This window comes from Gekko japonicus, unplaced genomic scaffold (genome assembly GCF_001447785.1).
Source record: "Gekko japonicus isolate JY-2015 unplaced genomic scaffold, Gekko_japonicus_V1.1 scaffold700, whole genome shotgun sequence".
Taxonomy (NCBI): Eukaryota; Metazoa; Chordata; class Lepidosauria; order Squamata; family Gekkonidae; genus Gekko; species Gekko japonicus.
In genome coordinates, this window is record NW_015163109.1 from 67,473 (window position 1) to 82,638 (window position 15,166).

General features: G+C 41.2%; 1 protein-coding gene across 2 annotated transcripts in view; it reads right to left on the minus strand.

Annotated features, from left to right (window-relative positions):
* The window catches only part of ERCC8 (excision repair cross-complementation group 8), a 66,990-nt gene that overhangs the window by 48,765 nt on the left and 3,059 nt on the right, over positions 1 to 15,166 (minus strand). For both annotated transcript variants that reach the window (XM_015406803.1, XM_015406802.1), the window contains exons 2-6: positions 14,765 to 14,860; positions 14,480 to 14,581; positions 7,366 to 7,489; positions 5,428 to 5,509; positions 4,150 to 4,218 (exon numbers count right to left, since the gene is read on the minus strand). In XM_015406803.1, the coding sequence (XP_015262289.1) occupies positions 4,150 to 4,218; positions 5,428 to 5,509; positions 7,366 to 7,489; positions 14,480 to 14,581; positions 14,765 to 14,860 (473 nt within the window). The remainder of the gene's footprint in view (positions 1 to 4,149; positions 4,219 to 5,427; positions 5,510 to 7,365; positions 7,490 to 14,479; positions 14,582 to 14,764; positions 14,861 to 15,166) is intronic.

Consider the following 15,166-nt stretch of genomic DNA (forward strand, 5'->3'; position numbering starts at 1 on the left):
AGACTTTTTTCTGGGGGGGGGGGGAAGGGGTTTGGTGAGTATTTTACATGTGTGTATGTGCTTGTGAGCCTGGAATTCATGATGACTTCTGGAGACCCTTAGTGGGGCTAGGACGTTTCAGAGAGGTGGCTTATATTATCTGCTTCTGCGTCCCAGCCCTGGTATCCCTTGAAGGTCACCCTTCCAGGAACTTGCCAGGGCTGACCCTGCCTAGTTTCTGAGATCTGACAAGATCAAGCTTACCTAGGCTATCCCATTCAGGGCTTAATAGGGTTGTTATGAGGATAAAATGGAGAGCACGAGAACAATGTAGCTTTGGGTCCTAATTGGGAAGAAACACTGGGTATGACATTTGTTATGAATCTAGTTTTGCCTATAGTTCACACACACACAAAAGCTGATAGGTACTGCTGTTGGTTCATCAAGTATTGCGACAACCTTTTAAGCAAGTGGAAGATCTGACCATTCAGTATTCAAACTGTTGTCAGCACAGTAATCAGGGGCAGGCCCCTAGAATCTATACAAGCCATCATAATTATGTAAAACAAAATAAGAAGTTTTCCTCCTTCTTTCTAGACGAGCTATGCCTGCCAAAAAGCATCCTTTAAATATTTTCTTAGGTCATTTTGTTAGACTCCCCCATTCTGTTCATAATATTAACAAAGATTTCCTACTATACTTCTATTAAGCATATTTTAAATGCATTAAATACATTCTAAGTTGTCAAGCAGGATCGGGATGAGAAGGAGCTGAGGTAAAGGTTTGAAAATAAAGAGGGGAAATGGAAAAATTAGACAAATGGAGAAATAAATAAATGAGAAACGTGTGGAAAAGAGGGACACCATGTGCCTCTCAATATAGCTATGTACCTAATTTTGTATTTACACTTTTATATATATCTAGTTCACAAAATCTTCATGTCACAATAATTCTTTAGCAAGTAAATCAGTAAGACATCTATTTAGGTTTACTCTTGTAACTTTACCTAGCACAACAATAGGAACAAACTGGGGCATATAACGGTGCTGGATGAAAAGTACTGGGACCATTGGGATTGATTTTGCCAGAAATTAAGAGTTGGGGAATGTTGTTTTATCTTGCTTCAATGCAGTATCTATTAGGCAAGTTTGCTTGAGTCTTGCAGAAAGGTGAATTTAGTGTATAACAAGTGGAGACTCGCAAGAAACTTGCGGGATGATAATGCTAACAACCCAGTGCCTGAACTGGGAGTTCTAACTTCTGTTCCACATGTATAACTACTAAAACAGGTTAATGTTCCATTACCATGTATGTAAACGCCTGAGGAGTGGGCAGATTTATTAGGCGCTAGGGAACTTCCTGGAACAAGACAGACCTTGAAACAAAAGGAAACCAGGCTGCTGTTGATTAATATCAAAAAGGTGGCAGAGCAGCTTTTAAACTAATCCCGGGGGGGGGACCGACAGGAGCTGGGAAGCCTCTAGTCTGGGACAAATCCAAAGGGATGACTGTGTAAACACTCAGGGTAATATTGCTAGGAGCATAACAGAACTTGGGAAGTGAGGGTAGGATGGAGACTGAGGGTCATGTGTGGCAACCAATGGCCTAGGGAGGCGAGAGTTACTGGAGAAGAAAACACTTTATAGGTTCATAGGCCATCCTAGAAGTCTTCAAGCTGGAGTGCTTGGTGCTCAATGACAATTTAGATATAGTAGGTATCTCAGACATGCTGGAACGGGGAAAATCTATGGGATAGTCATTCCTGGGTATAAGCTCTAAAGGCAGGACAGGGAGGGATGGGTTGGTGAAGGCGTTGCATTGTGTGGAATCAAGTAAGTGAGAAAACATCAGGGGAATTAACTCCCCAACATGAGCAGTATGGGTGGAAATTCTGGGCCCTAAGGGTTACTTAAAAATGGGGGCCCACCTGATCAAACCTGAGGCTGATCTTGAGATGGAGAAAGAAATAAGGGAGGTGACTAAAGCAGATAATGTTATTATGCTGTGAGAATTTAACTACTCTCCCACTGACTGGGTAAACATGTGCTCAAGTCACGTTGAACAAATGACATTCGAGTCATCATAAATGATTGTCCACTGGAACAGCTGGTCACAGAGCCAACTAGTAGATCAACTTTCTCCCGTTTGAGTTCCCTAACACTTGAGTGTATTCCATCATGACCTGGAGACTTATTGATTTTATTAATTTCCCAAGTAGGGTTCTGGTCACCTCAATTTGCTTCCGTTCTTCAGATTCCCTTCCTGAAAACAGGGGCTCTGGCATGGGTAGGTGCCCCACACTTTCCACAGAAGCAAAAAAGTAATTGAGCTTCTCTACCATCTCCCCATCTTCCTTTAGCAGTCCCTTTATTCCTTTGTCATCCAAAGGCCCCAGTGCTTCTCTGGCTGGTTTCCTGCTTCAGATTTAAAATGTTTACTGTTTGTCCTGATGCTTTTAGCAACCTGCGCCTCAAAATATCTGTTTGCATGCCTAATTATTGGCTTACATGTCTTTTGCCAGAGCCTGTGGTCAGTGCCTTTTACTGTGCTCTGCCTTCCCTGTTCCCCTAATGGCTGCAGGCAGAGCTGCATTACGAAGAAAATAAATGGAGAGGCATTTGGCTGGATGAAGCACGACACTGGTTTCAGGGGCCCTCCACAGGCGCCTCTTTACTTTTGATAGCTTCCTTGACTTGCGTTGTTAACCACACAGACATTTTAAACTTGGTAGTGTCTTTCCTAACTTGTTGAATGCATTCTGTCCAGGCTTCCTTTAGTGTGGTTTTAAATAGCTTCCCTAATTTTACTCTCATATTTCCTTTTTAGCTTCTTTTTAAGTATTCTCATTTTTGTAAAGTTCCTTTTTTTGAAATCAAATGTTACAATTTTAGACTTTAGGAATAACTTTCCATTGACCTGAATGCTGAACTTAATAGCATTGTGGTCACTATTCCCAACTGGTGCAACAACCTCTACATCACTCACCAGGTCTTGAGATCCATTCAGAACCAAGTCCAAGATCACTACACCTCTAGTTGGCTCTGTGACCAGCAGTGGACAGTCATTTAGGATGACTCGAATGTCATTTGTTCAACGTGACTTGAGCACATGTTTACCCAGCCATTTAATTACAAAACCCCCAAAGAGATATTCATAGATCCGATGTCATCACAACAAGATTTTCCCTCACTGTAAAAGAAATCAAGCGGCAGGAGCCGTCTGAGCAGTAACCCCCCCCCCCCTTAAAACTGCAGCAGTAGGAACTGCTGTGTGGGAATGTATGTTACATTGCCCTACGTTTTGCCAACTGCTTTCTATAGGGTTCAGTCCAGAGGATAATTCCTGTTTCATTATTTTAGCTTCTTTCAGTTGGATTCCATGTCGTATGAGCACAGCTGCACTGGCAGGACAGAAGTTTCCTGCTTTCCCCTTTCCTGCTGCAGCCTGCTTTCCCCTCCAAAATCATGCTTGGCCGGACAGATGGGCCCTCAAGAATACTGTGAGGCATACATAGGGCCTGGCAAAAACCTCTTACATGAGCAGAAGTTTTGCTTGCACAGCATAGGACACGACCCTTTCCCTATTATATAGATATAACATTATAGAAAGATGGGATTATAGAAACCGCAATTCTTATGTCTTACATGACGGAAGGGGGTGGACAGAGGAAAACTTGAGAACCCACCCAGGGATAGAAATAATTGTTTACTGAACTGTACAAGTTTAGCTGCATTTGTTTTAACTCTTCATCATAACTTGTTTTCTGGGCTTAAACATCTGGATTCATGGCTCACCCAAATCATGTTTTACTGCACAGAGGCCCAATGCAATAAGAATAACCCAGAAGGGTTTGGTTAACGTAAAGTAGCCTGTTCCTCTGTTTGCTTAGAACACTGAGCCACTGAATATTTTAATTATGGAAAACTGAACAAATCCAGGTTAAATAAAACACCTATCCAATTATTTATAAGTACCATTAATAATTCTGGTTTCTCAGGCCCACCACACCATTACAATACACAGAAGAAGCCTTTCTCACTTTGACTCTTTCACAACTGGCACTAAACACATCAGTCACACTATTTATATACTGTTCAGAACACTTCTTTACATTGTGCGGTTTACTCAAAGTTATTACTGTCTGACATTTATATGTTTCAGATTAAGTACCCTGCAGAATGTGAGAACAAGATCCAGACTTCAAGTCACAAAGTTGTACTTTAGGGCTTTTGGTACCAACTGTAACAGAAAGGACAAAAAAGCATTAGACAAAAGAGAGGAATCTTTGTGCATTAAAATTCTAGCCAATTAGAAGCATACAGAAGAAAAGTATATTATACTGAATACACTGTGAGTGCCTTCAAACAGATGTATCATATAGATTTTTCATTCCATACTGCTCTAATAATCAGTGCCTCAAAATACTTGCATTGCCATTCAGTATACTTCCCAGTGTGAATAGATGTCCTTTTTACTTCTGTACCGATTAACACAAAGATGTGCCTGCCAAACGACATATTTCGAGGTGCCAAAAGAAACTGCCTGCAAACCAATTAACTACACAATGCTCAAAACTAAAAGTTCCTAAACTAAACGCCAACTTTGAGACATCCCTAACATAGACAACCAAGAATCTTCTAACAATGCTTCGTTAATACACATTGATGTACTAAAGTATATTTAAAGGATATGTTTTCTGTGTCAGTGTTATACAGTCAATATACTTTTAAGTGACAGAATCACTTCTGCTAAGACAATTTTATGTCTTTAAGTATTAGCTTGTGTGAAGAGTATATTTTGACTTTCAAAGATCTTTAAGGCATGCTAGGAAAAGTGGAAGGAGGAGTCAGGCAAGCCTGGGTACTGTTCCCCACACCCTGGAAGGCTACTTGATACCTGCCCCTCAAATAAGACATATCTTAAATTTACAAAATTATTAGAAATGCCTGGGCATGTTGTAAGTGTGATGGCTGTGTGCTAGTGGTCTTAGAATGAATAAGATATCCAGTTTCCTTTCCTCACCACTTTCCCCCACACATCTCAAGACATTTCCAAAAATTAATGAAACTAGCAACCATAGACGTTGTCAATATTTATCTTTAAGAATACACTGGCACAATGAACAAAAACTGAACTGCTTCTTGCTTACTCTAGAAGATTCAAAGATAGTAGCCCACTCGTGAGCATGTGTTCAGCCTCTGTGGTTAAATATCTTTTGTTTCCCCAAGATAGAGGGTTATGGGCATTAAAGTGGAAGTTGAATGCAAATATATTAAAATCATATTAATTACACATAAAGCATGATATCAGCTCTGGATTAAAGTATAATGCAATCCCACTTCTAAATAAACCGCTTACACATTTACAAAATAAAAAATAAAAAATGAAGACACTCATTTTGAAGAAGTACCACCTTGAAAAGTGTCTTTAAAATATATATATACAAACCTGCAATTAAGCAATGCTTTGTAGCAACAGGAGACATGTGATGACTGTATACTGTTCCCTCAAAATTAAACTCATCTGCAGGCTGTAAATAGAAAGACTATTTATTATGCTTCCACCCTGATCCAAATCATAACGATTTAAAGCTTTATTCTGCAATTGAGCCCCCATTTAAAAAATGGTATACACAGCCAGCATGACAGCAACTGTAAAACCTCAATCCTGAAAATACTATCAAAATGTATATGGGAAAACATTTGTTTTTACAAATGTTTTACAGGTAGAAACCTCAACACATAGTTGTACTGTAACAATTATTCTAGTCTTATTAGCAAAGAAAGAGAAACAAAATAGTAAGGGGTAGATAGCAGGGGACATAAAGATAACTTTCCACGAGAGTAGCTTATGTTAAAGGATTCACCATTTGACAAGCATAAAAAGATAGCAACAGGATAGTAAGCAGAAGAATAAATGGAGCCTCCTTGGGATACTAATGGATTAGGCTAAATTTAACTTTCTCCAGATGGAAGCAGCCAGTATTGAGAAAAGTTGTATTTGCTTACAGAGGCACAAAGTGGATCAGCGTATCAGTAAACTATCTCCAGCTCTGTAGCACTATAGAGTAATTATTGAAGGGATAAACTGTAGGAACAGTAAGATCACATGTATACTTGTATGTGTCTATTTCAGCACTAGCTTGTAGAGATATAAGATCATACCTTTGAAACCCATCTTAAGCTGTTCTCCATACCACCCCCTTCTCAGATATCCTAGGTTCACAGCCTACTTAGTAGAAGAAGAGAAGAAGAGGAAAAGATTGGATTTAGACCCCGCCCTTCACTACCCAAGGGAGTCTCAGAGCGGCTTACAAACTCCTTTCCCTTCCCACCACAGACACCCTGTGAGGTAGGTGGGACTGAGAGAACTCTGACAGAAACTGCTGTGCCAGAACTATGGCTTGCCCAAGGTCATCCAGCAGGTGCAAGTGGAGGAGTGGGGAATCAACCCCGGTTCTCCCAGATTAGAGTCCGTGCACCTAACCACTACACCAAACATAGCCTTACCATCCTTTTGGAACTGGCCTGGGAAGGAATTCTTGACTACTGCCTGCTTGCACTCATTTATTCATACGATTTGTTGGTTGCTTTTCATATTTGGCCAGACCTCTACTAGTCATATCCTGATTCTGAATCCATTCCTGGAACCTGCTACTTGTGTGATTGCTCTCTAGGAAGCTCTGCAGCAGACAGGTCGTACCATACAGCTGCAACAGAAAGCGTGTACTAGAATGCAATCAATTTTGCTTTAATTATTAAACCTGGGCATAAGAACAGAAGAGACGCCAATGTTGGATCAGACCAAAGGCCCATCCAGTCCAACACTGTGTGTCACACAGTGGCCAGAAATACCAGTGCCATCAGGAGGTCCACCAGTGGGGCCAAGACATTAGAAGCCCTCCCACTGTTGACCCCCCCAAGCACCAAGAAGACAGAGCATCCCTTGCCCCAGAGCCCCTATCTATACCTTGTGGCTAATAGCCACTGATGGACCTCTGCTCCATATGCTTATCTACTTCCCTTTTGAAGCCGTCCATGCTTGTAGCTTGTATGAAGCTCATTGGGCAACCCCGGGCCAGTCACTCAGCCTATCTCCCTCACAAGGTTGGTTATCTGGGTAAAACCAAGGATTTGGGGGGGGGGGCATCTAGCCACCCTGAGCCTGCTTCGAGGGGGAAGGCGGGGTATAAATTGAATAAATAAATAAATAAATTAGGAGGAAGGGCAGGATAAAACAGCAATAACATTATTAAAATAATTATGAATGATAATCAAAATGCTTAACATAATTCACATTGAGACCGACAGGAATGTTTTGCTTTCTATATTCTAGAAGTGCAGCACCTCCCATGGCGAGAACTCCGTAATTAAACCAATCACTTACTTGTAATGTATTTGTATCCCATACTTTCAGTGTTTTATCAAATGAACTTGAGGTAAACATGCCAGTGTCATGAGGATACCACTGCACTGTCTCCACGCTGAATTTATGCACGTCAGGATGGCTTCTACAACGCAATAACAGAAAGATGACATTTAGACTGGCAGCTTTTTGTCACAACTATACACCAGCCTGCGAGGGTATACCGTTTTTAAGGGCCACGGTCCTCAGAAGCAAACATGTACAGGAAAAGTGTGGGGGAAGGGGAGAAGACAGAACAAGACTTCCTCCAGTGGTTGTTGAACTAGGGGGTAAAGTCTAGGGGGGGAAAGGGCTCAACAAATATGAGACCCCAGTTTTATCAAAGCATCTTTTTGCTGGGCCCAGCATTTCCAGCAATAATTTTACTCTAATGGCCACTCTTACAAGACGTACAAAGATTATCATTTCTCATCAGAATGTTTCGTTATATGACACAACAATGCATGTGTGTGACGTTCTTGTCATTGCTTGTTTCTATATTAGCTTTATACCATTCAGTGGTGGTGGATGAATTAATTTCTTAGCTAGTTCTATATTGACACGAATACTCAGTTAAATGGAGGCTTTTAAAAAATTGGAATACAGACATTATGAGAAATTAGGTTAGAGTTAGATGTCAATTTTTTGTTGTGATGCCAACAACCAGGGTTACTCAGTATTCAAGTAGATGAAGCACTTTTGTGTGCTTACTTCGGCAGCACATATACTATACAGCACTTTTGTTATACCTTTAATAAAATAATAGAAACTGTAGGGAGTTTAGGAATGAATTCCTATTCAACTCAGCAGTTTTCAAACCCCCCAGAAGAGTCTAGAGACCCACACCCCATTTTTCTCTGTTTTGAAAAATATTGTTCATGGGGAAAGTGTATGACATCAAGCTCATAAATCTTTGCAATGAAAATCTCACTCTTACTTAATTCTACAGTATACAATCTGCCATACTTTAAGTACGCTACTTACTAATAATACCATCATACAAAATGTGCTACACATTAATGTTAGTACTTTTCTGTACCCAATATGTACCCACAGTACATGATCTGCTGTACACATGCTGTAAAGCACAGTGCTTGTGAACCACAAACAATGGACACTCAATTGTCCAAAGTGCCAGAATCCCCAATATTTGGGCAGAATTCAAACTATTTGCCCCATTGTCCCATTTACCAAGCCTCCTTTGAATAACATTCTTTATTTCCCATAACCCTACAGGCCAGATCCCTATATACCCATTACCAACAGCTACCTTGGCTGCCCCATTACCCACAGTCCCTTAGGGTTGCCAACTGTCCCACCCCTTGAAGTGAAGCTTAATGCGTGACAATGGACAGCTGAGCCTGTTTCATGCCAAAGACGATAGGGAACCCTTAGCGTACAAGTAACCCTAGGATTCCACTGAAGTTACTGAGCTGTGCCTATGTTATTTCGGAAATCGGGTTCCATTTTACCAGCCACTGTTGAAGAACATTGAAATGTCTTAATTTATACCCTGGGAGAGACGTATCTGTTTGGAGGTCTATGGAAACTATGTGTGGAATTACAAAGGAGCCTACTGTTGGTTTTGAACACGTTCTTTTTGTAAATAATGCTTGTTATGAGCAATCTGTTTGATACGTGCTTAAAAATTCTATTGGGTTATGACTACTAACCCATCTTTGTACTTTAATGAATGTAATACACGGTTTTGATCATATATAGTTATGAATTGTTGATGGTCTTCCCTTGGTGGGTGTTATTTGAGGCTGTTTCATGACAGGAAGACAAACAGCATCACCAGTAAATTACATCCCATTAAGCTCTATTAAATAGAACATTTTCTTCTCAGGCAGCTGGGAACGCCAGAGTCCCTATAGAAGCCACAACACATTAAACAAAAACATACACATCCGGGTAGATATATTTACATGACAGAAATGAGACTGCCTTAATCAAATCAGACCTCCATTTTAAGACACCTATTTTTGTTTGCCAATAACCACAAAATGGGGTCAGATGAAATTACAGCCTTCTCAGAACAAACATCCCATACCAACCTAAAACCAGTATTCCTGCTACCAAGTCACCTCTCATAATGGACAACTGATCACTGCATATCCAAATTCCAGGTACAAGGCAGTTTTTAAAAAAAGCTTCACCCACTTTTTCCCTTTGAAGATCCTTCAACCCAAATATATGAACACACCTGTACAACCCTATTTAATCCACAAAGCAGGAATATATTCAATGGGCCTGCTTTTAAGGCCCCCACAGGTATCTTTTGGCAAAATCAATCACAGATGAAGACATCTTATACTCATTCTATGTAAGGAAACTGTGGACATGTTAACTCCCTGGGATCATAGCATTCCCAGAGGCCATTGCATAGACTACTCCAATGCTTCCCCTTTCATTTAAACTAGCCCAAATTCATTTATTTATTTATTGCATTTATACCCCGCCCTCCCCGATGGGCTCAGGGTGGCTTACGGGGCAAGGTAAAAACCTTGCCATAATAAAAACATGATATACATAGTAACTTGATGGCCCTGAGAAGCACTGCATGTGCACCTGAGAGAGTTCCGAGAAAAACTGTGACTGGCCCAGGGTCACCCAGCAGGCTTCATGTGGAGGAGTGGGGAATCAAACCCTGTTCTCCAGGTTAGAGTTTAGCACTCTTAACCATTACACCAGCTTAATCCTGACAAGAATGAGACAGAGGTGCTACTGTAAGCAAGTCTGTAGCCTGGGGGTGCTGCTGGACTCAGGCCTCCTGTGGGATAAACAGATGGCAGTGGTAGTCAGGAGCACCTCACACCAGCTTCAGCTGTAGCCTTCCCTGGGTAAAAAGAAGATCTTCCCACTATGGTGCATGCCCTGGTAACATCTAGTTTAGATAACTGCAATGTGCTCTGCACGGGACTGCCCCGGAAGTATACTGGAAAACCACAATCGGTACTGAATGCTGCAGTAAGAGTGCTGCTTTGGCACCAGTTGTAGACACCATATCACTCCAGTTTTGTTCCATCTACAATGGCTTTCTGTTTGCTCCTGGGACCAATTCAAAGTGCTGATATTGACCTTTAAATCCATTTAATGGCTTGGGACCAGCACAGCTAACAAGCAGATACACTATAGTGACTGAGCCTATTTTGAGTAACTGAAACTTAACTACCAACTGACTTGACCGGGATGCTCCAAACTAGCCTGATCTTGTCAGATCTCAGAAGCTAAGCAGGGTCAGCTCTGGTTAGTATTTCGATGGGAGACCGCCAAAGAAGTCCAGGGGCACCATGCAGAGGCAGGCAATGGCAAACCACCTCTGAAGCCTACTGTTCTGAAAACACTACAGGAGTCACCGTAAGTCAGCTGTGACCTGGCAGCACTTTCCAGCACCTCCAACTATTATTCTATTGAAGAAAAAAACTTTTATGCAACTATTTTTCCCCCTCTTTGACAGCAATAACTTAAATAATTCACTAATCTTGATTCTGGATGAGTATCATACCAGAAAGCTATCGTTTCTACTTACACAGCGAGAGATTAAAATGGGGAATTCACTACCAGAGGATGATGGTGGTGATGGTCACAGGCACGGACAGCTTTAAAAGGGGACTGGATAGATTCACGCAGGATAGGTCTATCACTGGACTACTAGCTGCGGTGACTAAAGGGAACTCCCACATTTGGAGGCAGTAAACCTCTGAATACCAGTGCCAGGAGATAACAGGGGACAGCCTCAGCCTCTATGCCCTGTTGTTGGACCTCCAGAGGAACTGGTTGGCAACTGTGTGAGACAGGACGCTGGACTCGATGGACCACTGGTCTGATCCAGGGTGGCTTTTCTCATTTTTGTGTTAGAAAAGTATCATATATTCACTTCCAAAAGCCACAGCATCACACCCTCCACATCAAAAACAACACTGTTTACTGGGCTTGATACGGAGAACCTGGAGAAGCATTCTGTTTGTTGAGCAGGGCTCTTTCACGTCCCCTCTGCAATCCCCTACAAAGCTGTTTCTGAGATCTGGGTATCATGGGAACCGAGTATGATGTAACATGAAAGGCTACTGGTGGAAGGAGGAAAACCAGTATGAACTGCAATTTCCACTCTCCTCTATGCACGAGCCAAAATGCCTTCTGTTTGTGCCAGAAGCCCTTTGGAGACAACCCAAAGAAAATGTACCATGAAAATTAGATGATGCCAATTTTAATCTAAATTAAATGTTGGGGATCATTGTCAGTGACAATGCTGCAAAGATCAAGATATGTAACTGTTTTAGCCTACCTGTAGCAATAGAAGAGAGCAGGAGTTCAGCAGCACCTTAAAGACTAACAAAATTGGTGGCAGGGAAGGAGCTTTTGTGTGTCACTGCTCACTTTCTCAGATTCTTCAGGTATCTTGCTCTCTTCTAATGTCGCAAAGGTAAATCAAACATGTATAGAAGAGTCTGAACGTACTAATAAAACAACACATATGCAGCTCACATTCTGCTGTGAAATCTCATGGCCTGTCTTAATACTACTGCAATACTAGCATAAGGATATTAATTTTATCTTAACCCTGACTTTGGTATGCATACAGAAGTCTACAGTGACCTGAGACAGACAGCCTTTAAAGTTTCTTCCCAATGAAATTCACTGGCGTCAGGACACAAACATCACATTTGACCAAAACGAACACACATCAAAGATGGAAATACGAGTGCATGTGGCTTTTAAAGTGATTATTTTGTTCAAAGCATTATTTCAAGACTGGCTTTTAAAGCAATTATTTTGTTCAAAACATTATTTCAAGATGATCTCCAAGACAAAGTTCTAATTTGCAGGACAACAAAGACACAACAGAGGCACTGTTCCCTTGCTCGAAAGCCAGTCGAATCCGACTCTAGGGTTGCAGTGCTCATCTCCATTTCAAAGCCGAAGAGCCAGCACTGTCTGAAGACGTTTCCGTGGTCATGTGGCCGGCATGACTAAACACCAAGGCGTTGTTACCTTCCCACTGAAGTGGTACCTATTTATCTACTTGTAATTTCTTGCTTTCGAACTGCTAGGTTGGCAGGAGCTGGAACTAGAGACGGGAGCTCACTCCGTCATGCGGCACACTCAGGTCTCGAACTGCTGAACTACCGACCTTCCACAGCCTGCAGTTCAGCGTCTTAACCACTTGAGCCACCGCAGCTCCTAAGAGGCACTTTAGAGATTAACAAAATTGAAGGATAAACTTTCTAAGCCAGAGCTCATGTCACTGGTTGCTTACTCTGTGCAACTGAAGCAGCAACAGATGGGTGGATTTGGGGCGATGTTATAAGAGGCCAGTTTGAAACAATCAATAAAAAGAAAAAACAATTAATAGTACGTTTTTGAAGACTACTCCTAACTGCAACTGAAGCAGCAACAGATGGGTGGATGTGGGGTGATGTTATAAGAAGAGGCCAGTTTGAAACAATCAATAAAAAGAAAAAACAATTAATAGCGAGTTTTTGAGGACTACTCCTAACTTTAGAAGACAGGCAGGTAGGAAGAATAGAAAATCCAAACAAGGAAGATACAGTGTAAAATATGAAAAGCAGTGTTCCCTCTAAGCTGAGTTAGTGTGAGCTAGCTCACAGTTTTTTAGCCTCCGGCGCACACGTTTTTGTCTTAGCTCAGGAAGGATGGCTCCAGAGCCAACCAACTATCTCACTCATAATGCCAGTAGCTCACAAAGTAGAATTTTTGCTCACAAGACTCCACAGCTTAAAGGGAGCGTTGATGATAAGCAGTACATATGTAAAGGATGGGCCATATTGAGCTATGAACACCTACAGATAACAATAAATGTCTTGGTGAACTCTAGCTCAGCAAAGTCATCAGCTGGAGTCATTTATCTCCCAGGACAGTATTTTCTAGAAGACAAAAATGTTCCCTGACTGGTTTCTCAATCTTCCCGTTTTTAATGTCAGGTATGTATCCATTTGTTCTTTTGTGTAAGAACTGTCCAACACTCTTCTGCCTATTTAAGGTGAAGACTTGGATCTCCTCAGTAGACTGGAGTTGGCTTTGTCATATGATCTAACAACATGGGCTTTGTCATATGATCTAACATTCATGAAAGCTTGTGCTAGAATAAAATGTGCCACTCTTTAAGGTGTTACAAGATTCCTGTTATTACAGCCTCAACTGCAGAAGTACCACTGTGAACTCATTGCTCCCTTTCGGAGTGTCAGTTCAGCCAAAAACCACAATTCCAGAAACCCCAAGTCATGACTCATCCAGTTATGAAACCTTGTTCTCTGTGTGCCAGTCTTAGGTTGTAAATCTTGTTGACATCCACCATGGAGATATGTTTGCCAGGTTGTAAACAGGAGAGCATGGCTCTCTCTTTAACAGCTCTCCAGCAAAGAATGTTAAACCTTATCCCTCCCCACACATCTCTTTGCCTCTGCCTTTCCATAGCCAATACTACTCTTTTGCTACTCTTTTAAGAACATGAGAAACATTTTGGTGGATTAGTCCAGTCTAGCATTTTATTTGGAAGCCTACAGGAAACCCACCAACAGCAGAAAGAGAATCTTGGTACATCATTGTTCCAAAACAACTGAAGCAAGTGGCCATCGTTCCCTATCACCAATTCATTCTACAGATCAGTTGTGTCTTGCATGAAGTAATTTCTTTTGTCTATCCTGAATCTATTGCCCATCCATCTCATGCTGTTTCACACAAGACAGAGAAGCAGCGATGTGAAAAGTGGAACAATTATGAAGCACGGCAAAGGAAGCCAGGGCTTCATCCTGTTTCAGTACTACAAAGCTGTTAAAGACGTGATCTCTGGGTTGGGTTGCACATTTGCAACCCTAACCACCTGCAGGAGTCTCTTGATCTTCAGAGGACCAATGTCCTAATTTCAGAAATACTGCTACTGACTAAATCTTGTTGGTCAGTGACTCCTGGAGCTATGTCATACTATATGGATTGCTGCCCAGTGACTTCAGACCAACATGGCTGCCTATCTGAATATACGGTTTGCTGTAACAAAATAGTAATTGAAAATACTATACTAATATAGAATTTAAAAAACAGAGTTGTAAGCATTTTATTTATAAAGAATACATACCTGCCGACTGAACAAACTGCCTTACATGTATAGCATGGTTTTCCACTACAGTTTTCAAGGTCGTACAAAACAATAACGCCATCTGAACCACCTGATAACATGCTGTAAGGAAATAAATTACAATCCAACTTAGATGCAGCAGACTGTAAAAAAAGGGAAATTTCAAACCACTTAAGTTAGTCCAAAATTAGTTAGGAAGTATATATACTGTTTGTTTATATAAGCCACATATATACATGAGTTATAAAATAATTTTTGCCATAAAATATAAAATAATATACATACTATCGTCCTTCAACGGGTTCAATATCCAGAGTACTAATACCACTCCCATGGATCCTTTCAACATCTTTATCCTTGTTTAACTCCAAGCTCAACACCCTTAAAAATAAAAAAGTCAAACTATTATGAACAACAACAAACTGAAATATTTTACACAGCACCTCCGGCTGTTAAAAGTGAGCAGGCCCTCCAAAGGGACCCATTGAGCGAATTGTTCTTACACTCTGCTGAAGCCAGGGCTTGACAAATCATAGGTGCCAACTTGCCATGCTACCTCCAAATTTCAGCGCTGTGCCTAGTATTTTCTGCAATTATTGTATTATGGCACCTCTTAGTGGAAGAACAAAGCGTTGGATCTAACCAGCTTTTCCACAGGTGAACAAAAGGAGAAAGGGTTCACCTTTG